The sequence below is a fragment of the Petromyzon marinus genome, chromosome 15 (genome assembly GCF_048934315.1).
Source record: "Petromyzon marinus isolate PM22_M1 ecotype Great Lakes invasive population chromosome 15, UKy_Petmar_22M1.pri1.0, whole genome shotgun sequence".
Lineage (NCBI taxonomy): Eukaryota > Metazoa > Chordata > Hyperoartia > Petromyzontiformes > Petromyzontidae > Petromyzon > Petromyzon marinus.
In genome coordinates this window covers 3,996,138-4,019,974 of record NC_133681.1, presented here as the reverse complement: position 1 = coordinate 4,019,974, position 23,837 = coordinate 3,996,138, and the positions used below count along the sequence as shown (strand labels likewise).

Below are 23,837 nucleotides of genomic sequence, written 5' to 3'. Positions count from 1 at the left end.
GAATAGTGTTTTCAAGTCATCGCTTGGATCTCCCTGCGCAGAAGCTGAAGGCAATGGGCAATGACTCTCAACGTCCCGCATCCACTGTTCACCTGGCAGCATGGGTGGCTACGCCAGTTCGTCGAATGGCAGGTAGCCTGTGATGAGGTGAAGCGTGGGTACACCCCGGTCTCTTCCAAGATGTCAGGCCAGCGTGGAAGAGTCGGCCCGATACCCCTTCTAGTGCGGTCTCTTTCACCAGCAGTAGCAGCAGCAATAAATTGCAGGGCTGCACCTTTACCCATTCGCTGCATTGAAGCAATACCTTGGTTAATGCCCTGACGAACACACCTATACTATTACATACAAACTCAGCACGTTCGTCATTAACACGAGGAGCGGCCTCTCGGTGCTGTGACAAAGGGCCTTTGCCCAAAACGTCGCCTATTTATATACATTTCCTTTTAAGGCCACAGTGAGTGTTCATGACGATTGTGTTGAGTTTTTTTTCTTGCTCGTAAACCACTTCCAATGGCAGGAGCATCACCGACATGACGTGTATACCATTACAGGACTGTTTGACATCCTGGAAATGTGCGAATGTGCGTACGCACCGCCCGTGATTATTTCTTACGGACGTCAAGTCAAGGAGGGGACTTGAGCGACGTGGCCTGTGATGGGCCGGGTGACACAGGACTTATTAGTTACTGCCTTCAGTCGCGCCGCGTTTGTGTCGAATCAATTTGTTCTTCTAACGCCACGTCGCAGATGTTGACGATGGGGGGGGGATTTGATTATGTATGAAAGATGCGGCTGCTTGTCCTGAGCTTTGGAAAAGGGGTAGGCGATCGCATTGACATTTTTCACCCCCTTCATATGTCGTTCTGTATTGAAGTCAGGATTTAATGAGCACATTTGGCTCGAGATTTCACTCGTGTGTACAATAAAAAAAGTATATACGATAATTTTGCAATGGTAATTTGCGTAGTACGAGAGCAGTGTGGTCGCTGGACCCACAGTGACCAGCGAGGGCCCTCCAGGCGCTCCGCGGGGCTGTCACGCAAACGCAGCTGGATCCGAATATATTGACGTTCACACCTTTTGCTTGGGACATTCATGTTTTGCTCATGATACTTAATTTCATAACGAAGTTAGGAAAACTACCCCGATTAAACTACCCTAACACTAAGATCTAAATGCCCTCTGTGGAAAGGGGGAAAAAAAAACCTTATAGCTGTTAAAATAAAGTTGTTTTTAAATGTTTTACTAATAAGAATATATTTTGTAATCGTCATACGTAGAGAGAAGCGAATGCGTGTTGTGACCAGGGTTAGGGGTGCTGGGTGGTCCGCGGAAATGTTTGCATCGGCTGAGCGGTCCGTGGGGCCTAAAAAGTTGTGAGAACCACCACACTTAAAGACATCGATTAAAAAAAGCCGTGGGTAAACTCGTCTAGAGCGTGGGTGTGGGTAAGGGCATATCAGCGAATTAGCATGCCGGGTATGGCCCCGGTGCAACGAATTTAATCAGAATATGTATTTATACTAGACGAATCCGATAAGCTATAAAGCTTTTTTATTCACGATAACTGGAGGCCACCCCCCCCCTCTCCCTGACCCACCCTCTTCATAGCCCCAACACCCGGGGGCGCTTCTGGCCCAGTGGGTCCCGGTGCAGTTTCACCGCCTGCACACCCGATAGCTACGCCACTGGAACATCCTAAGAAGTCGTCGGCACTGGCAATTTTTACTGTCACTTTTTACTGTTACTCTTACTGTCAATAAACCTGGTGATTGTGCACTTAATTAGACAATTATTTGGTGTGGGCACTTATTTGAAGTCTCCAGGTCTACGATAATTGCTGTGCTATAAAGAAGGGCTATTGCCCGAAACGTCACCTATTATAAATTGTTTTTCTTTTAAGGCCACACACACAGTATCATTGTCGAATGTTGAAAGTTTATGGTAACTGCTGATTGTCTATGGTACTCGTTCAACTGTGGGTAAAGAAAAAAGATATCACTAATGTCCAAAATGTCAAGTTAAATTATAATCAAGCACAAAATGTCAATAAAGGACACATAATCATATTTATATTGCCGATCACGATAATACAGAATGCCATCTTCACCATAAAAATCTACAGTTTTAATGAAGTTTGCAGTGCATTTAATGTGTTGTGTTTTTTTTCTGCGGGCAAAGCCACATGTAACCATAATGTACATGTATTACAACCCTCTGTGGTCGATCACGATGTTCGTGTTGTGAACTCAACAGGGTTGGTAAATACGCGACCTATGTAGTGCAAGCAACGTGACAAAGACTGCTTCGCATGTGACGTTTATACAATAGCCTTTACAAGTACAATGCTCATTCGCGGCCAAACTTAACACGTATTCAGTCCACATTTCGGGTATCCTCCTCCTACTCCTCCTCCTCCGACACACACACACATAGACAAAGGTCCCCCGTGTAGCATCTCAGACTGCTGGGGCAAGTGCTGTTAGCGAACACCTATGAAAGGCCAGTAGGACGCACGAGGGGTTGGGGGTGGTGGTGGTGGTGTAGCCAGAACCACGCCCGGCCGCCTTCGTCTCCCCACGCTGATGCTTTACACACCGCACACAGTTAACTCAATTGAGACTGAGTCTGCCTAGGGGAGGGAGGCTTAGGACCGGTTCAGATATCAATCGCCACTGATGTTATCTGTGGTCGGGAAATCGAACTTAGATGGCCGGGGTTCGAAATGCAGCGCGCTAACCACTGCGCCACCGCTCTACCCCTGAGACACACACACACGGACACACACATACACACACACACGAAGTTATATGTATATATAGTACAAGCCGCAGTCACAGAATGGTCACATGAAATGAACGATGGTCTATATGGAATATGTTGAGGCTGTCCAACTACCAGAGCGCGCTCGGGAATATTGTGCAACCCCCGGGTAACATTTTTCCCTTTTAATTTCAATGATTTGGTCGAGGCGCGCCTCTTTCCCGCTCTGCAGTCGCGATAACAACAACAACAAACAGCAAAGAAACAACAACAGACGAGAGAGGGAGAGCCTCCGCCACTATTTGCCGATATTCTCCATTATTTGGCGATTGGTGTGCGCTTGCTGCGCCAGCTGCTCGGCCTTGGCCATCTCGAGGACTTCTCGCAGCAGGTGGAAGGTCAAGTCCAGCGAGATGGGCGGCTCGTCCGACCTCTTCGCCGGACGCTCATCCGACTCGCCCAGGTCGCCGCCCTCCACCGCCCCACCAGCGCCTAGGCTCGCCACCTCTCCCGCGGCGAGGACTTGGCCCACGCGCCGTAGCACTTCGGCCATCCGATGCTCGTTCTCCTCGTCGGCCGTCGGAAGGACGCCGCCGGCCATCGTCTCGCGATGATACTTCATGCGCCTGAGCAGGCGCAGCAGGTGGTCGTGCAGGGACAGGTAGGCCACCTGCGAGGTGTCGATCTGCCTCGGGCTCTCGCCCTGCTGAGACCTGGGCTCGAGCATCTCGAGGAGTCGCGCCGAGTCGCTCTCCGGGAGCCCCGGGGCCCACGGCTCCTGCAGGGAGCGGCCCGTCGCCTCCGGGGCGCGGATGAGCACGAGCAGGGAGGCAGCGGCGAGGACGAGAAGGCTGGTGGATTTCATGGTCGCGGGCAGGTTCGAGGGAGCCTGGAGAACATTCAACGGGACGAGAGAGAGGAGAGAGAGAGGGAACATAGACATAGAGTAGGGAGAGAGGGAAGGGGTAAGAAGAAGGAGCAGAGCTTTAAATCTTTCGTGAAATTTAAACAGGGGGGGGGGGGGGGTAGCACATAAAGCAAAGCATTGGAGAAAAACAACTAAAAAAATGAAATGATGAACGAAGCAAAGTGCCGACTACACCGAGCATCTTGTTTACTCTGATCGTAAAGAGAGAGAGAGGAGAGAAGGAGGAGGAGAGAGAGGAGAGTGAGAGAGGCGGCGCGTGTGAATTTAGGTCTGCAACGCCAGGGGCGTGCAAATGACACCGCGACCGCGGGTTGAGTGAGAGCGAAGCAGAAGGAGGTCTTCATAATTGTGGATGTCGCCTGACGAAGCCGCTTGTTGTAATCACCAGCGAAACTTCGTACTCGAATTTTAAATGCTGTGGGTTTAGTTTAACACGTAGGCTTTCGCGACCGATATGATTTATTCTTGATTTAATATTATTCATAATAAAGGTTCATGGGTTAGATCGCGTAAGTATACATGTTTCGTCGTAACCCTCCACCACCCGACACAGCCAGGAAGGTTTGTCACGCCAACAATACGCGCCAATTAGTTTACTACTTCAGCCCACCGCTGTGTTAGAGAGTAAATCCACAACATTTACAATTTGAGTAGTACGACGTTTCGCTGGTAATTACATCCAGCATCATCGGGCAATTTGCCAGAACATTCTGCTCGACACAACCTGACCGGCTGTGTCGGGTGGTGGAGGGTTACGACGCAACATTTATACTTAAGCGATCTAACCCATAAACCTTTTGTTGTGCGTTTACTCTCCCAACACACCGGTGTGCTGAAGTGGTAACTAATTGGCGCGTTCTGTTTACGTGACAAACCTTACCAATTGGCTGTGTCGGGTAGTGGAGGGTTTGACGATACATTCATACATTTGGCCTTCATTCTGGATATTGGCCCTGAAATCCTACGTGTTAAACTGGCTTTACGCCGTTGAACATCATCGCTTCATGCACGGAATGTTTTTTTTTTATTTGAGAGAATGTTTAACTAGAGCGACGTTTGCGATTTTACCGAATTACAGCCTCCCCGTCTGCGCCGTGTCGGTTCACGGCGGTTTGTTTGGTCATGCTTCACCACGCTGGTATCAGTGCGGGCTGGTGAAGCTTGCCACGATATAACTGGCTTCATATTGAAGTGTAACATTACAACAATGATAATATTATAGTTTGAAGTTTTTTTTCGTTCACTGAAAACTTTGGGATCAAAAATCATTGAAACTCCCTCGCAGTCGAAACAACGCCATGCGATGTTTCCCTTTTACTTTGTACAGTTATAAACATCTCTCGTATGGCCTTAAACAGGCTGTTGGGGCAAGTGCCGTTAGGGAGCACCTATGAAGGCCGACGTGCCAGGCTGCCTTCGTCTTCCGAGTGACGACGTTTACACAACGCGCCAGGTACTCATTTGAGGCCGAATCTACTTAAGGGAGGCCCAGGACCGGTTCCAATATTCGCCACTGTTAGAAGCCGTTTGCGAGAATCGAACTTGGGTGGCCAGGTCGTAAATGCAGTGCGCCAACCACCGCTCCAACGCTCTCTCAGTGCATTCATTCACACGCACGTGTGCTAGCAACTCCGTTGCTTTTCTTCTAAATGCAACAAAGCATTCGCAAGGGGATTAAAGCTGCAAAGTTATCTCACGCTGCTTGATGTTCGCTAATAGGCTCTCACCAATTTTCACAGCAATCAACGCAAAGGATCGTGACTCTTCACGCACACGCGCGTGGATTGTTGGCATATGTTCACGTGAAACGTAACGTTCACACACACACACCGACCGCACGTGACGACGTGGAGGGTACACACACTCGTCGCTAAAAAAACAAATTAAACAATGTCGTACGATATTTACTTTAACCATTGCAGCATGTGTTCAACTGCAAGTACGTATTTAGGAGCAAATAGGTGGTCAAGCGTCTTTATATACACACTCTGCTTCTCTACGTGCTGTGAAGAAGGACCGTTGGCCGAAACGTCGCCTCTTACATACTTTGTTTTCTATTCGGATCGTCCAATAAAGTTGTGGGTAGGTCCGTCAGGTCCGTGCCATGAATCAAGCACACACTTGAAAATACTGTATATGTTTCTGGTAGCCCACGCGGGGCTAGACACGAGCGGTTGGGTATAACTACCTCCTCTGCCTGTCTCTTTCGCAGTAGACGTCTCACCAAATTCCAAAAACCCCCAAGGTCGCTGTGGTGAATTTGCCAATCACTGAGCGGGTCAGTGGGGGCTAAGCTCGAAGCGCTGTCCAATTCAGCACCACAATTCACGCTGTCCAAAGCAGCACCTCCAACCACGCTATCCGCATCAAATTGATCGCGCGGGTTTTCTATCGGTATCGCGAGCCCTTTGCTCGGACTTTTTCTTTAGGGAAAGAGGGATGGGGTTAGTCATTCATTCGTTTGATGTAACTTTTGCCAATCTATCCAGCTTCGTGAAGTATATTATAATCTTCAACCCCCTCACCACCGCTACGACGTAGAAATGCCCTCATATAGCAGTGGAGTGACACAAAAAAGTACTTGCACATGTGAATGTTGTAACCTTGTGTAATTAAGCCGCAGATGTGTACTGCATTGCTTTGTGAATAAACATCTCCCTTGAAACATACGTCAGGCCTCACTAGGCTCTCACCTGGTTTATATAAATGGCAACAAACGCATATACGCTTGAGCTGTGCATCATTATCGCTCGGAGTTCCGTCGCGTGAAAAGGTTAGAAAACAAACGCTCTTCAATAACGTACAAGGTTGTGACTTCCTTATCCACACAATATTAAAGGCGTCGATCAATGTTGAGTATGCGTCAATGAGAATGTAGAAAAGTAGGTGATGTGGTTAAGCATACATTATATTATTTTCAAGCAAGTTACCGTCATTATTCCCGATTCACATGGTGTTGCTTGGTTGTAAAAAAAAAAGTGCACGCAATCCGCCACGATGTCCTATTTTGAAGGCACGAGTACTAAAATGCAAGTAACGCGTTCTCTCCAAACGTTGCAAACAAATATTGTATACCGTGCGACGCGATTAACTTTATAAAACCGCTCACCTCCTTCCTTTCCACGTTGTGGATGGAGTGGGGGGGGGAGTCGAAACTTGTCGTTTGATGGTCGCGATTTGTGAGCCCTCTTCCTTCACGCGAAATCGCGTCTCGGCAAGCTCGGAGCGTGGATTAAAAGAGCGCAAGGCGCGGGGAGACGCGGGCACTTATACCAGCAGCAGCAGCAGGGTACAGGGGACGGACGAGTGACGCCACCGCCAACCACCACCAGCGCTTGTACGCACCCGTGGCAGGCTCGCTTTTAAATCAAAGAATTCGTCATACATATTTCATTTGACCCCCCGGAGGAGTGCCATTTCCACACATTAGGGGAACACACACGCGCCTATTAACAAATAATAACTGTAACACCTGTTCGGTGATGCACAAGTGTGAGTGGCAATATCTACACTGCATGCACAGCTGAACTTCCCGGCTTTTTCATTTACAATCAAGTTTTGGGTGTGGCATTGCTTTGGAAGGAGTCAATGTTGCAATTGGGTAAAGTTAATTTTCATTTTACAAACGTAGTCGTGGGAAAATAAGTTTAAGAGCTGCAGTGTAAGTACAAAGGCTCCCTTGTTGTGTTTGTGCAGCATTCACTACGTGACGGATAATTACGGTAAGACTTATCAAGATATTTCAGGAATTCGAACTTATCGTCGCTTTGATAACTGCCTCATTTGCTCTTGCATTATTAGCACGTGCAGTTTTGAAAAAAAAATCACTGTTTACTAAAAACTTTGCATCTTCAATTTGGAACTGTTTGACTTATGGTTTGTTGTAGGGATGCGTGTTCGGGTAAGCTAATCACCAAATATGAAAGATGCATTTAAAACACTGGACAGAAGACGATATATCCAATTACATGGCTATTAAAGCAACATTAGCGATGTAAGTGAAAAAGCATCAAAAATACAAACAAAATTGATGATCGCATTTGCACCGACCAAACAACAAGGTACAAATTAATTTCTCAGAATATTTGCAGCCCATGTTCATAGGTACATTGTTTTTTAAAGGGAAATTGACTTTAATCAATCTCCCCGCAATGAATAACGTCTGTTTTGTATGCTACACACATTCATTAACGCAGGGCACACTAATAACGCTTTTTGGCAATTACAGCTTCTGATTCGATGTTTACATGTGGAGCCGACATCTGTATAGGCTACAATTGCTTAAATGAGATCTCAGGTGAGTTAGAGCAAAATGCTGCAGTGATTAATTTAAACATATTCTTAGCTCTTTCGGTAAAGTCACGTTGAAGGGAAACAATAAAATAATAAAATATATAAAACAATAAAAATTCTCACGTTTCGACCATAACACAAACGGTCGTCATCACCTGATGACATCACCTGATGACGACCGTTTGTGTTATGGTCGAAACGTCGTGAGAATTTTTATTGTTTTATATATTTTATTATTTTATTGTTTCCCTTCAACGTGACTTTACCAAAAGAGCTAAGAATATGAATTACTGCAGTCACGAAAGCTTTAAATAAAAATTTAATTTAAACATGTAAAAGTTATCCGAAAAAAAGTTTTACATCATCCTAAATTATTTCGTGAACATTTCCTCCAAAGTTCCGTTATTTTTCTCAGTTTTGAACAAATAAAGAATTCCTATTATACATTTGTAAACTGAAACCTATTGAAAAAAATGTTTTAACTTAGGGGGAGGGGACTCCGAAAATGTCATAGATATAATTATTATAATAAACACTATCACGCACATTCTCAGCGTAAAACGAGCATAATTTCTTTTTACACCAATAACATTCTTGAAAGTACCCAACCGACCATATACTAAATTGACAATATTTTTTTTATTTAAAGCTTTCGTGACTGCAGGGATTCATATTCTTGGTTCTTTCGGTAAAGTCACGTAGAAGGGAAACAATAAAATAATAAAAATATAAAACAATAAAATTATCACGACGTTTCGACTGCAACACAAGCAATCATCATCAGGTGTGAAAACCACAACAAGAACATTTTTGTTTTATATTTTTATTATTTTATTGTTTCCCTTCTACGTGACTTTACCGAAAGAACCAAGAATTTGACATTTGTTTTAGTTTACGATGAAATATTTCCTACTTATCACGAGACACTGGGGGGAGGAGGGGGTGTGGAGAGACACGGGAGCCCTGTTGGCCATTGTAAAGCAGCAGCAGCATCTCTGGTGGGTTGACCTCACGATGAAAAAAGTTCGCTTTGCTAAACCAATTTTTTGCAAGGATCGGATGAAGTTCAGAGCATGGCAGACCAAATAATAACCGGAAATAAAAAAAACCACATCAAAGAATGGGCACACAGTTTTGCCCTGTTGGGTTACCGTCAAGATTCACGCTGAGTAGAGGAGAGGGATCATCGAAGAGGCATTTGCAAGGGCACCCGCAAAATGATCGCTGTAGCGAAGGGAATGCCAATGATGAACAATGCGTGGTTTTCTACTGTCAGAAAACGCATTGAAGTTTTACGTGTAATATTTTGTAATACATAAATTAGAATTCATCAACGGTACTTGTAATACATACATTAGTTTGTCAAAATTAAAATGCCTGCTCAATTGTTTCTATTAAAAAATAACCTTAATCGATTTACGTAGAGAAAGCAAAATGTGTTCCCTCACTTGGCATGTCGGCTTTCGTGACCAATGTCACAATTCATAATTGTTTTGGGTCACATCGAGTATGTAACATGTGTGCGTGTTCGACACACATGCTACTTACGTGACCTAACCCAACCATCACATACGAACCTGTTCCTCCAATGTGTTCATAGTAACTATAATACACATCCAAATAAATTGCAGATTTAAAGGTGGTTCGTCCAACAATGGGGTTAAATAGTTTTGTCTAAATTTGATGACAAAATCCGAAAGTTATCATTTTTTATTGCTACACTTTAACACGCAGTACAACCCGAAAATTCGTCGCCGGAGCAAATGGACTGGGAAGAGAGTACGGTGGAAAATGAAAGCGATGGCCCAGCACGCAAGTGATGGGACGCTATTTGGTCGCCAGAATCGACCCAGAGCTTCTGAAAATCGGGGGACGACAAATGAATAATTTAAGTCGATGACGAGCAGTGACCACTCTCTACAGGGGAAACATCTCGTGTTTGCTAAGATGACCATAAGGAAGGAGGAGGGTCTATTGAAGACATTTTAAGTGGCGTCCTGATGCATTCTGCGGCCGTTTGTTGAAGATGGTAAGCTCTACTCAAGTGTGGAATGTCATACATTTTTTTATATGCTAAGATGTATCGGTACTACTTGGTTCAATCATGTAATAATTACAACACTCGGGCAATCTACTGCTGAATGGTCTCCAGTGCCTTGTCAGTCTCCTAGGGGTAGTTTGGCCATACTTCACCATTGTGTAGGTTAGTGAAGGGGATGCCGCGAACCGATTTGAATATCACTCGCCACCGATGTTAGCCATGGCTGGGAATTTAATTCAGGTAACCAGGTTCATAATGAACTGCATTCGCACTCCCCAGTTTTCAATGAAGTGTAATTACTACTGCATTCAATTCAATTTATTGCATCAAATATCACTTATTCTTAGATATAATCACAAACCTTGTACACAGGACGCTTAGTAAACAAGTTATTATTTATACGCATTGCATCAAATGTCATCTGTTCATAGATTTAAATAAAATCTCACAGTGGCTTAGTAAACGGCATTGCGAGTTACTTTAAAAGCAAAGCTGAAACGCTGTTCATTCATGCAAATCTTAAAACAAAAGGCGATAACAATGGAGGCACACACCATCTGTTCTTAATGCTTGAAAACAATCGTAACTTCGAGACACCTCTTGGGTCAACAGTGACCTGTGACATCTAAAATGAAGTGGCTGCCAAGCTGGCACTGCTGAGATCCTGAGAATGAATCCTGGGGTTCTGCTGCCCATTTTCTCAAGCGTACTTAGTTGATGGTCACCCAGTGACTGCACACTAAAAGCCATTATATTCAATATGGTTTTGCATTCGATTTGACTAAATTGCAGCTCTAGGAAAAACGTTATATTTGTTGGACCGTTATGTAACAATCTCACAGCAAAGCCTTTGGGAAAGTGAAGGCCCCCCCCCCTTACTGGGCAGATGTTGAAAAGGCCACTTGAAAGATTTTTGCACGTCTTGTGAAAACCCCTTTTTGCGGCCAACTAGCTATCAGACTCATAGGGCGCACTGCTCTGCGAGATTTCCACACGGATTATTTTTCTCGTGACATTTATTTGCAAACATTGGGGGGTAAAAAAAAAACCCCTAAATAATTATTCATAGAACAAAATCAATACCAACAATTGTAAGCATTTGTTTAAGGTGGGCTTTGCTGTACGTAACAATGTGGATGCATGCACATCAATTCCATTCTGGTCGGTGCAATCAGCATTATGGGATGAGCTACTTGTTAGATGACGTTACGGCGTGGCGTCTTCATAGGCAATATACCGCGAGTTGTAATGGCATTGCACAGGTCGTGAATTACTTTGTGATGGCAAATGAAGCACAATTGTTAAGAGGTAAGGCTTGAACCAGAGAAGACTTATTTCTTGTTGGATTTCCACGAAAGGTAGACATTCCAAATGAGCGCTACGCACTGCACCACAGCAAGCCTGCAAACAACACAGAAAAAAAACGCATTCGGCACCACTAAATAATTAGAAGCGGGGAGAGATTAATGTTTGAAACTACACTGGCCATCGTAATTACATGGCAGTCAAGGTACAAAGTGACGCATGTATTTGCCAGATGATTTTAGTTGACTAATGCACTCCTTCATAATCGCCGTGAACTCTCCCACACCTCAATGAGGCCAACTACGTCACAATTGATTTCTCTCGATCGTGTCACCAGGTTGACGAGGTTTGATTCTTCGCGTATATTCCCGTACACTGTACGTAGCCATGGTCAGATGCAGGCGGCATACTTCTTCTTCTTTAACCCAGCGATCCTTGCCATATCTACTCCTACTCCTACCTTCCCACCATCGTGTTTGATGAAATCAGTCGCAGGTTGCCTGAGGCTCAACTATCGTTGGTGGAGAGATAAGTGATCATACTTCACCACGATGGTCTCTCCAACCATCAGGCAAAGACCTTCCAGCTAACATGAAGGCCGCGAGAGATGACTGCAAAAGCTGGCGGCAGCTTGGGGAAAACTTTATCCGGCAGTGGATAAATCACGGCTGATGAAAATAACGAATGCCCCGCAATATTATTCATTCAAATTGTCAAGAATGTTAATAATCGTGCTTTTGATCTTTATACAAAAGCCACTATGCCCTCCGGTTGTCAAGCTCACAACTCGGCCAAAAAAAAGAAAGCTAAAACAATTAATGACGCGCAAAATTTCAGGAAAAGGGAAGAAGATAATTTCCCGTCCCGACCCTGGAGGCGCAGGGCCAGGCTCAGGGTCCCTGTTCGTACGGCCGACGAAGCAGGACGAGCCGGGACTTTCGACCGTCCTGGAAAAGAAGCGGTGTGGATTTGAAGCCGCTGCGGACGGGGGTAGCGGGGGGATGAAATTCCAAGCGTTTGGAGCAGCCACGGGGTAACGGCGCGAACGGCGGGCTGGTCTTCGTTCATGGGACAGCGAGCGAGCCGTTGGGACGAGGTCCTTGGTGCCGCGGGGTTGACTGAGGCCCGCGTTTTGGGGACGCTCAGACAAAACTATTGAACTCTTTCAGCCAAGACTATTTTTCATAATATAGGTTGTTGGGTTAGATCGCGTAAATATGAATCTATATTTAATAGAAATCTATATTTATTTGTATTTACATCTGGCCACGGTGGCCAGATGTGGAAGATAATGTGGAAGGCCGTTGATGATGTTTATTAATATTCGAGTCAATGAATCCGGACTTGGAAATACCGTAAGCAAAAGTCGTGCCAGTGTTGTTGATGCCCTGATGCCGAGCGGACAAATGTGGTGCGTGCGTGTACGCGCGTGCTAAATGCGTTTGCATTTTTGTGCTTTGTTACAAACTTTTTGTTACATGGCCAGAAGTTTGGGGGGCCTACAAAACACAAACTTTTACGATACGTTGCACGCATTCATCTGTAGCAATCCTCGGAGGTAGCAGAACCTATTAAACAGCTTCACTTGAGATTAAACAATCGATAGTCTGTGGTCTTACAACCAGATATCATCGATCGCGAGCTCCCCATAGACTGGCCATTGTAATGGATCAGCTCTATATATAGTCTCCAGGTGCTGGTGTCATTCTGCTGTGTGCATGTAATTTGCCTGGTCTGGGAAGGGGAGGGGAACGCTTTTGAAAAATCTCAATCTGTGGATTTTTAGGCGGCTACGGATGAGCAACAGCACACTGCGATGCTCACAGAGTTGGCAACAGGTGAGGTCAAGCCATGGACAATGTTCAATACCTCACCGGTGAGAACAAAGTTGTCCCATTCCCACACACTTATTAATGTGCACTGTCGAGAGTTCAGCTGCTAAGTTCATAATAATCTGATTAATGACTATATTATGTGAATAACAATTTGGATTTTTTTTTTGCAATTTGCAAATCCACTGCTGAACAAAAGCCTCCCCATACTGCAGCTACCACGGCGTTATTTGACCATACGTCATTACGTTGGTCAGTGCGGGTTCAGAAGAGGCGACTGCCAAATCACCTGCCACTGATGTCAGCCGTGGGTGGGAATTGAACCTAGGTTGCAGGGATGTCTGCCCTCCCCTGTTAATAATGTGCACAATAACGATGTTCGGCATTTTATTCAGTTTGAGTGAAGTAGTTTTGGCTGTGGGTTTTATACAAATGTTGCGAAGCAAGTCTGAAACGCAACACCTGGACTCACATCAGTGATGCACAAAGCAATTACTCAACATCAATACACGCACAATCGAGCACAAGTTAATTCAGGCACCGTAATAATTTTTCGTATATTTAGAAAGTAAAAATACATTTTAAACGATCATACTATCATTGTAAGTCTATAACATAATTCAGAACTATTCAGCGAGTCAATAGATTTTTTTTCATGTTAAGTTGCTTAAATAAAATTGCGGGGATTTCTTCAAAAATGTGCGTGGTTACAAACCTGTGTTGTAACGGAATAAAGTAGAAGTTTGCTATTTGGACAGCTGGCCATATCTGTAACAAGATGGTAACGACGTTATTAGTACCATGATCATCAACAGCAACCATGATCGATCACAGCAAGTATAGATGTCACAGAGGTCAACATTGCCTCTCAAGAGTATCAAGAAAGCAAAAGCTCCGGGACCAGATTATATAACTTTTGGACATCTTCCAAAGGGTGGGGACCATTTGTAGGAACACAATTAGTGGAGCTATGTATTACATGTAGACAGTCACGAGATAACTAAATCATTGGAATGCAACATTGATCATTCGTGGAGGCCCGTAGCGGCACGTGGCGACCCACAGACTCAAGGAGAGCCTTAAGATTGATATGCGGGACCACGAATTCACAGAGACCCTTAGATTGATATGCGGGACCACGAATTCACAGAGACCCTTAGATTTATATAGTGGACCACGAGTTCACGATGTGGTTCACTGTTCTCGTGCGCCGCAGTCACGTGTGGCAAGATTCCTTTTATTGTCCATTTGTGAAGGAGATGACCGCAGCTGCCATGGACGAGGCGGATACCATGCGAGGCAGCAGCAGTTTCGCTGCTTGCAGGGAGGTGGGCGGTGAGCTTTCAGATGGCTCGGTGGTGGTGATTGGATGTTCAGATGAGGGGCTTATTTAGGATGATGTTTGCATTCTCTCAACTGTTCTTCCATAGGCGTTCGATCCTGCCAAGTGGTCGGCTGACCACTCCTAATAAGGGGGATGTCTCGAGTCTCTTGGAGCACAGAGGTGGAATATTAATACGACAAAAAGAGACCGAAATGTATTTTTAAAATGTGATTTTAAATGCAAGCTTTTGGAGGATAACTATTTTCGAAAGTAGGGCTCCTTTCAACTTACTCGTTCGGCCTATTCAGAAGCCGAAACGGCGAGTTGACGCGCCTTCATTTAGCCGTCTTATAACTCGCTCCCAAAAAAACAGCAAACGGACGGAGAGGGCAACGACCGTCTCTCGTACACTCTGTACGTGCGCGCAGTAAGAATATACAGGATATGCCGATCCGGCACCGCGCGTCACGGAAGCCACACGGGGGACCGGCCCCCCGTGTGTCTGGGGCGGGTAAGGGGGGGGGAGTTGCGGGGCCGTGCTCTCGCTCTCTCTCTCATCAGCGAGGCCACCCGCGCTGAACGCGGTGGCTCCGCGCCGGGGTCACTGCGACAGTGTGAAGCGCCAAGCTGCTCCGCTCGCCCCGCTCAAAAAAAGGACACGCGCGTTACGTCACCGCCGCAACTCCCCGCTTGAGGTCAATGGTTTCGCTTCACGCCGCACCTCCGCATTGGCACGGTCGGCTACGCACGGCGCAAAAGAAGTTCAACATGCACACGCGTACACAGAATATGTTTACGACTGAAGAGCTGGCGGGATGAGGGCTCTCTCGCAAGGGATCACCAGCGGTGCACACAAAGATTTGGTGCCCTCTCGTCGATTTGCTCCACACCAGACCGCTCACCAGCCACCCCTCTTCATGTCCTCCGGTGTTTCCCTCCACATTTACAATCCACGTGCGTCGAGATTATTTAAGATGAATTTGCTGCGATAAACCTCCACGTGATGATCAGCCACTTCGTCGAGCTATCAATTGTGGCCAGGTCGCTTGGGAAAAATAACCTAATAGCTCAGTGGGCTTTACCTGGTAAGACAGAAATACTTTAGTTATATTTGTAGATTTTTTAAAGTGATTTGTTTACCTTTATTCTACTTTGCATTTCTCCTCGTGATTTTCAACGGTTTTATACCTAACTTGACTCCTGTGTCGTGGTCAAATCTTGTAATAAAAATTTCGTTCACTTCCCGCTGTCCAATCAATTCCACATTTTGCGCACGTACTCAGATTCGGTGACAATGCATTGCCTGTATCAAAATCGGCATCAATTAATAAATTAATTTGCTACTTTAAAGCAATTAACATTTTGTATGGCGCCACGCGTCTCAGGCTTCCACGCGTCTCAGGCTTCCACGTGTCTCAGGCTTCCACGTGTCTCAGGATTCCACGTGTCTCAGGCTTCCACGCGTCTCAGGATTCCACGTGTCTCAGGATTCCACGTGTCTCAGGCTTCCACGCGTCTCAGGCTTCCACGTGTCTCAGGATTCCACGTGTCTCAGGCTTCCACGTGTCTCAGGCTTCCACGTGTCTCAGGCTTCCACGCGTCTCAGGCTTCCACGTGTCTCAGGCTTCCACGTGTCTCAGGATTCCACGTGTCTCAGGCTTCCACGTGTCTCAGGCTTCCACGTGTCTCAGGATTCCACGTGTCTCAGGCTTCCACGTGTCTCAGGATTCCACGCGTCTCAGGCTTCCACGTGTCTCAGGCTTCCACGCGTCTCAGGATTCCACGCGTCTCAGGATTCCACGCGTCTCAGGATTCCACGTGTCTCAGGCTTCCACGTGTCTCAGGCTTCCACGCGTCTCAGGATTCCACGTGTCTCAGGCTTCCACGCGTCTCAGGATTCCACGCGTCTCAGGCTTCCACGCGTCTCAGGCTTCCACGTGTCTCAGGCTTCCACGTGTCTCAGGCTTCCACGCGTCTCAGGCTTCCACGTGTCTCAGGATTCCACGTGTCTCGGGCTTCCACGTGTCTCAGGCTTCCACGTGTCTCAGGATTCCACGTGTCTCAGGATTCCACGTGTCTCAGGATTCCACGTGTCTCAGGATTCCACGTGTCTCGGGCTTCCACGTGTCTCAGGCTTCCACGTGTCTCAGGATTCCACGTGTCTCAGGATTCCACGTGTCTCGGGCTTCCACGTGTCTCAGGATTCCACGTGTCTCAGGCTTCCACGTGTCTCAGGATTCCACGTGTCTCAGGCTTCCACGTGTCTCAGGCTTCCACGTGTCTCAGGCTTCCACGTGTCTCAGGCTTCCACGCGTCTCAGGCTTCCACGTGTCTCAGGATTCCACGTGTCTCAGGCTTCCACGTGTCTCAGGCTTCCACGTGTCTCAGGATTCCACGCGTCTCGGGCTTCCACGTGTCTCAGACTTCCACGCGTCTCAGGCTTCCACGCGTCTCAGGCTTCCACGTGTCTCAGGATTCCACGCGTCTCAGGCTTCCACGTGTCTCAGGCTTCCACGTGTCTCAGGCTTCCACGTGTCTCAGGCTTCCACGTGTCTCAGGCTTCCACGTGTCTCAGGATTCCACGTGTCTCAGGCTTCCACGTGTCTCAGGCTTCCACGCGTCTCAGGCGTGCCTGCTCCGTGTGAACGAGTTACGAGCACCCTCACTCCACATTCATTTATAAAGTAATCGACTAATTCAAGTAAGCGTTGATGTGGGAGCAGGCGCCGCATCATTGACGTACTTCTCGACCGTGAGTTAAACGAAGTTGTGAATAAAAGCGTTGTTTAAAAAAAACTTTTTTAAAGGAGTTTTTCTCTGTCCATCCTGCCTCTCTCCCGCTTCTCTCCCGCTCCCTAGGCCAGGTCACCGCTGGTTATCACTACGATCACACGTGGAGTTCACGTCGATCACTCAGAGGATCTATAACCAAGTTACTCGAGTTCGTTGTTGCGGTTGTTGTTGTTCTTGGAATGGGGAGAGGTAAATAAACAAAATAGCTGTGCATTTCTTATAAATTCTTTCCAACTCCACCCCGTCCGTTGCTTTCAAGCGGCCTGGATGCGTGGTTCCACATGTACATACTCACGTAGTAATTGGCCATCAGTGTGTCTCGGTAATCCTGCAAGGGCGAGAGAGAGAGAAGAGAGAGAGCAGACGAAAAAACACGACTCAAAAATATCAACGCCGTGGCAAGCCCAGACAATTTGTATGTAAATTGCAAGGAAGCGCAAACAGGTTTTCCCCGATATTGATGATATGGAGATGAGCACATTGCAGGGTGCGTCCGGTGGCGAAAACCTGAAGGTGGCAAGCACCGAGAGCCAATTTTATCTCGGCGATTTGACGTCAGACGGTTAATTAACGGTGCGAAACTGCGCCGAGATCACAGTCCTTTACGGGATTCTTTTTTTACTGGCGGGAAAAAGTGTGACCGCGTGTAAAATTGAATTGCACTGGCAGCCGCGGAGAAAAGCCCAATTAGCATTTTTATTGTTAATTAGGACAAACAACAAAGCCAACCAGGACCCGGCCGTCCGTCCCGGTGTGAATACTGATCAGAGCAGAGCGCCGTGCCGCTCTTCAGACGCCACTTCATTACTTACTCTACAGCGGAATTCTGTGGCACAAAAATACATTTGAAAAAGTTTTCGAAAAAAATCACGTACAAAACGTGCTTCCAAATGCAAATTAGTATAGACCCCGGCGAACGAGCACTAATTAGCGTCATGTAAAACCGTGACACTCTAATCCTTGCATGGGCACAGGGTGACGCATTGAGGGTCACTAGCTTGTACATGCGGCAGAGGCTTTTTTACGCTATTTAGCAAGCAGGCTCCCCCCTACCCACCCCCACACAGCCACTTGTAAAACAAGTCGTTCAGATTTTTTGCCACACACTACCGCGGGCATCTTCAACTCCTGCCGTGAGCATCTTCAACCCGTGCGGACGCACGGCGAGTAGTGGCGGTGCGAGAGCTCGAGGTGAGGAAATCCTCATCCACAATACGGGTTATTTTGGGTTAGAGCGCGTAAATATAAATGTGGCATTGAACCCTTTAAAACAAGCCGCCGAACCCCGAAGGCCGCACTTATTTTGCGCAACTTATTCCGACACGCCCGTCGAGGGGTACCAGCCACGACGATAGCGCTGCAGGAGAGAGCTCGTGTAGTTTAGCTTCGCCCGCCGCCGTCAAAGGGGGGCAAAGACTACTCTTGGTTTCCTCTGTGGTCCACAGGAGTGCTTTGCTCGGCCACAATCGCACTAACTGTGCTTCTTGCACCGTTGCATTCTGGGGACAGTCCCCCACGTGAACACTCGCATTATCCACAAATCTGGCTGTCGCCTGATTATGCTAGTTGTGATAACTGGCGAACCGTCGTACTCGAATTGTAGATGTTGTGGGTTTACTCTCCAACACACTGCTGTGTTGTACTAGTAACGATTTGGCATGTTTTGTTTACGTGACAAACCTTACTAAGTGGCTGTGTCGGGTGGTGGCGGGTTTTTACGACAAATTTATATTCACACGATCCAACCCACAAAAAAAACCTCTTATGGATGATATTGGTCACGAAAGCCTATGCGTTAAACTGACTCACATGCTATTTTGCGCACTGAATGTTAAATGAGCCGTAGCATACATATATACGAAGTACCTTAAGGCTAGTGCATCAGCAACGGCGGGTTTCAAGGGACCGCAAGGAATTATTTAAATGTTATTGCACGTTAACTGGCAGGAAAATGTTTTAAACATTTTGCGCTCACAGCTAAAATTGTTCATGACTTCAAAGACATATTTAAATTTTTCTCCATTATTCCAAAACGTTCCAAGGGAATCTTTGCAAAATTATAATTTTTTTTTACTAAACATCAGCTGACAATGCGTGACAAAACACTGACTTGAAATCGATGGCTTGCAATCAATGAGAATCAATAGGAAGCTATTTAGAATCTTGCTGAACTCTGTATATCAGGGATAAGTCATGCACCTCAGCCAGAGGCGGCGGGGGAGGGGGGAAGACCCGACAGGTTTCAACGGATGTAGATTCAGCGAGGCCAGCCAAGGCAATCCACCGTTAAGCAAACTCGGGCAAAAACACGGGGGGAGGGGGGGGGGTGGCGGTCAATACGGCAGTGGGGGTGGTCACACGTGCACATGTGGCAAAGGACGAAGATTAGAACATGAATAAGTAAGTCGCGTTCAAACGGTTAGGGTGACGCAAGTGATCAGGTCGGGGAAACTCGAGCAGTCCGATAAAGGTTGACGGTGTCCATCAAAAGCTCGGGACAAGTGGAGAGATTCTTCAAGGCATCGATGGGGCATTGGGACGTCGCGTTCGGTGGCATTTCAATCCTGCAGCCTTGTTAGTGGAGGGTGGGCAAACAAGTGGGATGAGTGGCAATTTGCCCCCGGCTTCACACAATAGAGGGCCCCACAGCCAGGCCTCTTGTCACGAATTAGTAAGGGAGGGGGGGGGGGGGAGGAGGGGTCCCCAAGTGGCATTCGGCCCCGGGCCTCCATCCCTGGGCCTCCGGGAAGCTCTGGGCGCGCTCCGCTTGTCAGTGACTTACTTGGTTGGACACCATTAAGCCTGATAATGAATTTCCATAGATGGTAAGAAGCCTAAGGACCCCACGTTGACAGGGAGAAGAATATTGAATGGAGCGGTTTCTACCATAGGTCACCCTGCCACCACGCCGTGATTGATGAAAGTGACGTGCACCGTGCACGCGATGCAGTGTGCGGGCCGGAGAAGCCGAGCGCGAGGCATCCGCACAACGCATCTGTATACACGGCACAGTGGCAACAAATGAACCACAACGCCTTGCTGATCTCGTCAAGGAGCACAAGTCATCGTCACGTGAAATCCGGTCATCCTCGCAGCAGCAGCGGCGGCTTTTGGCTAACCGTCGAACAAAGACATTTACCGCATCGCGCGCTTTCAGATGCGCTTCTGTGGACGTCTGGAATTGCTCTTCATTCCGATTTTAGGAAGCCACTGGAGCTATGCACCTTTAAATCTAGTTTGAAAACGAATTTCCTTAGAACTGCTTTTCGTGTATTAGTTTGTTTCCCTTGCCCCGCGCCTCCGACTAGCACGGTTGGCTACGTATGGCGCGAAAGAAGTTCAGAATACACAGGTATACGAAACACTTGCGCCGCCGTACAGCAAGAAGGCCGAGTTTCATTCCCAGCTCGGGAACCCTTCTGGGTGCACGAGGCTCTGCATGGCTCTCCGACCGGTTCTACGTTTTTCCGCGCATAGCTAGAAAAAACGTACATACGTGTGTTGGACTTCTTTCACGCCGTACGTAGCCAAACCGTGCTAGTCGAGGATGCGGGGGAAGGTGCGGCAAGCTAAAGACGAAGAAGCAGTTCTAGAGAAATTATTTTTCAATGCTAACTGTAACATCACAATGCTGAAAAATGACCTGCAAATTACTCAGTTGGGATTACACATTGCAACATAAAATAACCCCAATCAGGGGGCAATCGTATTTAATGGGTTTAGAGGCCGCAATGAAAGCTGCGTTACACGCGCGATCTTTTAAACTCTCAAATAATAGCGCTGGGAGTAAAACATTCGCGTTTCGTGTGGATAAGCATGTACCGATTATAATTATAGAAGTTAAATCAATGGTAGGGGTAAGAGGGTGTCGGGGGCAATGAGAGATGGTGGCAAGGCTAGCGTCGGTTCATTGCACATGCCGGCGTGTGTATCACAAACACGTGTAAAACAAAAATCCATAGGGTCGCCCAATAAATCATCATTAGCAGCAGCAGAAGCATTTGCCTACCCGCCCCTGGGTGTAAATATGGTCGTGGCTGTGCTGTAAAGCTATACGGTGTTGTGCAACGTGATGTTCAGCACGGTGTCCAACGTTTCGCTCCCAGCATGTGCAGCAAAGCCTCGGGCATGATTTTACAGCACATTTCTGATTATAACTGTCCAGCGAACGCATTTAAAACATATGCAAAGAAGAACGTATACCTTTTTTTTATCCGTCCAATACATTTTTCTTTCCAATTTTATTCCAATAAACGTAATTTATTGCAAGAGATTTGGAAACCTGGAGATGCGTGAAGGGGACAATGTCACTCGAGAGGTGTTTGTGAACTGCACTTGTCGAATGTGGGCACGAGAATGAATGGAACCAGCCACGTGGCTCAGTGGTAGAGCTAAGCGGCTCGCAAACTCTAAAGGTGGAAAGTACAAACCCTGGTTGGGGGTCTCACTCAACCCATCGTTCCCCCGAGGTGGACGAAGCGGGTGCCACTTTGTGGCGGTGGTCAACAGGGGTTGTCCTATGGACAGACTCGCCTCTAGCATAGGAACGGGGAATTTCCACCACTGGCTCAGGACCATAAACAGGAGATGAGCATCGCCTCAATGGTGAACTTGAGAGCAAGCATTCACGGGGCAATTCAGATTTACAAACACAGACACAATTTCAACCGAGAGGATGGTTTCACATTAAGCAACCATTGGAAAGATGTTCTGAATCAAACCAAACATTAAACTAATTTTCAATGGTACAGTATATTTTTTCAAGTAGTGGTATCCCAAACTTTCGCAGCTGCTTAAATTCCTTTTTCACACCATCAATATGTAAACTCCCCCCTCCCCTCCCCCCCTCGCCGACCTGCACATGTTCACCCCCTCTACACCGTTCATCATGCTAAGTCCGCCAATTAAATGATAATTTTTATGCTAATTCCTTTGTCAAGGCGCTCTGTTTCCTCTCACACAGTTTAAAGGTCGCGGTCTGAGCTTGGCTGTGTTCACTCCAGCGCTGTCCTCTAGACGGTCTGGTCCCTTCACCTGATGAAGGCCGCTTGTGTTGTGGCCGAAACGTCGTGATTTTTGTTGTTTTATTTTTTACCTACGTGACTTTACCGAATAGAACCAAAGAGTAAGAATTATCCTGTTGACTTATGCGGGGGGCTGACATGTGGGACAATATCCTACGAGGGTCAAGCTGGAGATGTGATGAAGAAGATCCTGCAGAGTGAAAAAGTATGGGGGAAGAGGAAGGAAACGCATCAGCTGGTGGGACAATGTCAGCAGTTGTACGAAACTCTCTCCGTGAGAAATGCTGAACTGTACGATTTTATTTACCAGTTCAAGCCCACTGAGCTATTCGCAATTTTTCAGTGGTGACCTGGCCACACATGATAGCTCATCGAAGTGGCTTATGTCATCATCACTTGTGGGAATTCATAGGAGCAGCCAAAGGGCAAAAACTGGAGGAACCGGGAGAACAATCCAAGTGACCACCACAGGAAGAGCATGCCAACTCCAAATATACAACAGGCATCGTCAGGTCCGAACCCACGATCTATCTCCTGCTAACCAGGCGAGGGAGATAACATCTACTCACCACCGCGGCGCCCCTGAAGATCACGTCATGGACATCAACCCACGGTTATGAGGATCGTTGTGGGTTCATCTTTTCAACGTGACATTGCCTTGTTATTTACAAGAACATCATTTTGTTTTGTTCGAGTAATTTTAATTTTTGTAGTTTTTTTTTTTACATTTGATTAGCATTTCCAATTTAATTTGCATAGTGACATTTTTGTTTAATTTGATTTTACTCTCGTTTTTTTAAATTCGGATTTTAAGTGGAATTTCTGCTCTTTCTTTTTTTAATTTAAATGTGACCTTTCACTCAATTAGCTGTGCTTTCAAGAATTGCTGTAAATTATAACCGGTAATGTTTGTGTTTGATTAACTCAGTCTCTCGCTTGAAAGATAAACTTTTAGTTTTGACGAGCTCACACCTGGTTATAAATTATTAACATTTATAAATCATGGATATTTAGACCATACTTTCATCATCGTTTATTAACGGTACCCTTCCAGGGAGTGTACACACAGCATCATTGGTGGCCATCAATTGAAAGCTCTTTTTCTGAAGACATGTCAGACAGTGTGAATGGTGTAATGAAAAAACAAACACTAACTCATTCCTGAAAGTACAGCCCTTTCGGAAACATTACAGGTGCCAACATTTCTCCCGACTATCGACATTAGCAGCAATTGAATAACTTGAGCAAAAAAAAAAAATCACGGACAAGGGCGTTGCAAATTGGATGAAATCCTAATTGAGCAATATGGAGTGCAATGCCGATAAAAACGCGCGTTGCAGCGAGTGGCAGCCGCTGGCAGCTTGGCGGGCATGGCGAGGTTCCCGTATTGCCGCGTCCGCGACAAACACCATTCTGCGACGGAGTCCTTGGCAGCAGATCTCCATCTCACCGGAAAAAGGCAAAGTGAGGTGTCGGTGGGAAAATCGGGCTGTCGGCTCCCTTGCCATTGCTCCAAACTGAACCAATAAGAATG

The 23,837-nt window shown here is 46.5% G+C and overlaps 2 protein-coding genes across 8 annotated transcripts in view; both read right to left on the bottom strand.

Annotated features, from left to right (window-relative positions):
• Positions 1-2,050: 2,050 nt before the first annotated feature.
• On the bottom strand, positions 2,051-7,685 carry LOC116942592 (uncharacterized). The gene is made up of 2 exons (XM_032954683.2): positions 6,801-7,685; positions 2,051-3,652 (listed from the first exon to the last, which is right to left on the bottom strand). The coding sequence occupies exon 2, from the start codon at positions 3,626-3,628 to the stop codon at positions 3,062-3,064; it is 567 nt and encodes a 188-aa protein (XP_032810574.1). The 5' UTR covers positions 3,629-3,652; positions 6,801-7,685; the 3' UTR covers positions 2,051-3,061.
• Positions 7,686-9,679: 1,994 nt separating this feature from the next.
• The window catches only part of MPV17 (mitochondrial inner membrane protein MPV17), a 45,560-nt gene continuing 31,402 nt past the window's right edge, over positions 9,680-23,837 (bottom strand). For 5 of the 7 annotated variants that reach the window (XM_032954680.2, XM_032954681.2, XM_032954676.2 and 2 more), the window contains 3 exons: positions 17,575-17,607; positions 13,878-13,930; positions 9,680-11,426 (listed from right to left, as the gene is read on the bottom strand). In XM_032954680.2, coding sequence (XP_032810571.2) covers positions 11,357-11,426; positions 13,878-13,930; positions 17,575-17,607 — 156 coding nt within the window. In that variant the 3' untranslated portion in view covers positions 9,680-11,356. Of the gene's footprint in view, positions 11,427-13,877; positions 13,931-17,574; positions 17,608-18,072; positions 18,106-23,837 lie in introns of those variants that run through there. The other 2 variants (XM_076067222.1, XM_076067224.1) reach the window with 2 other exon arrangements.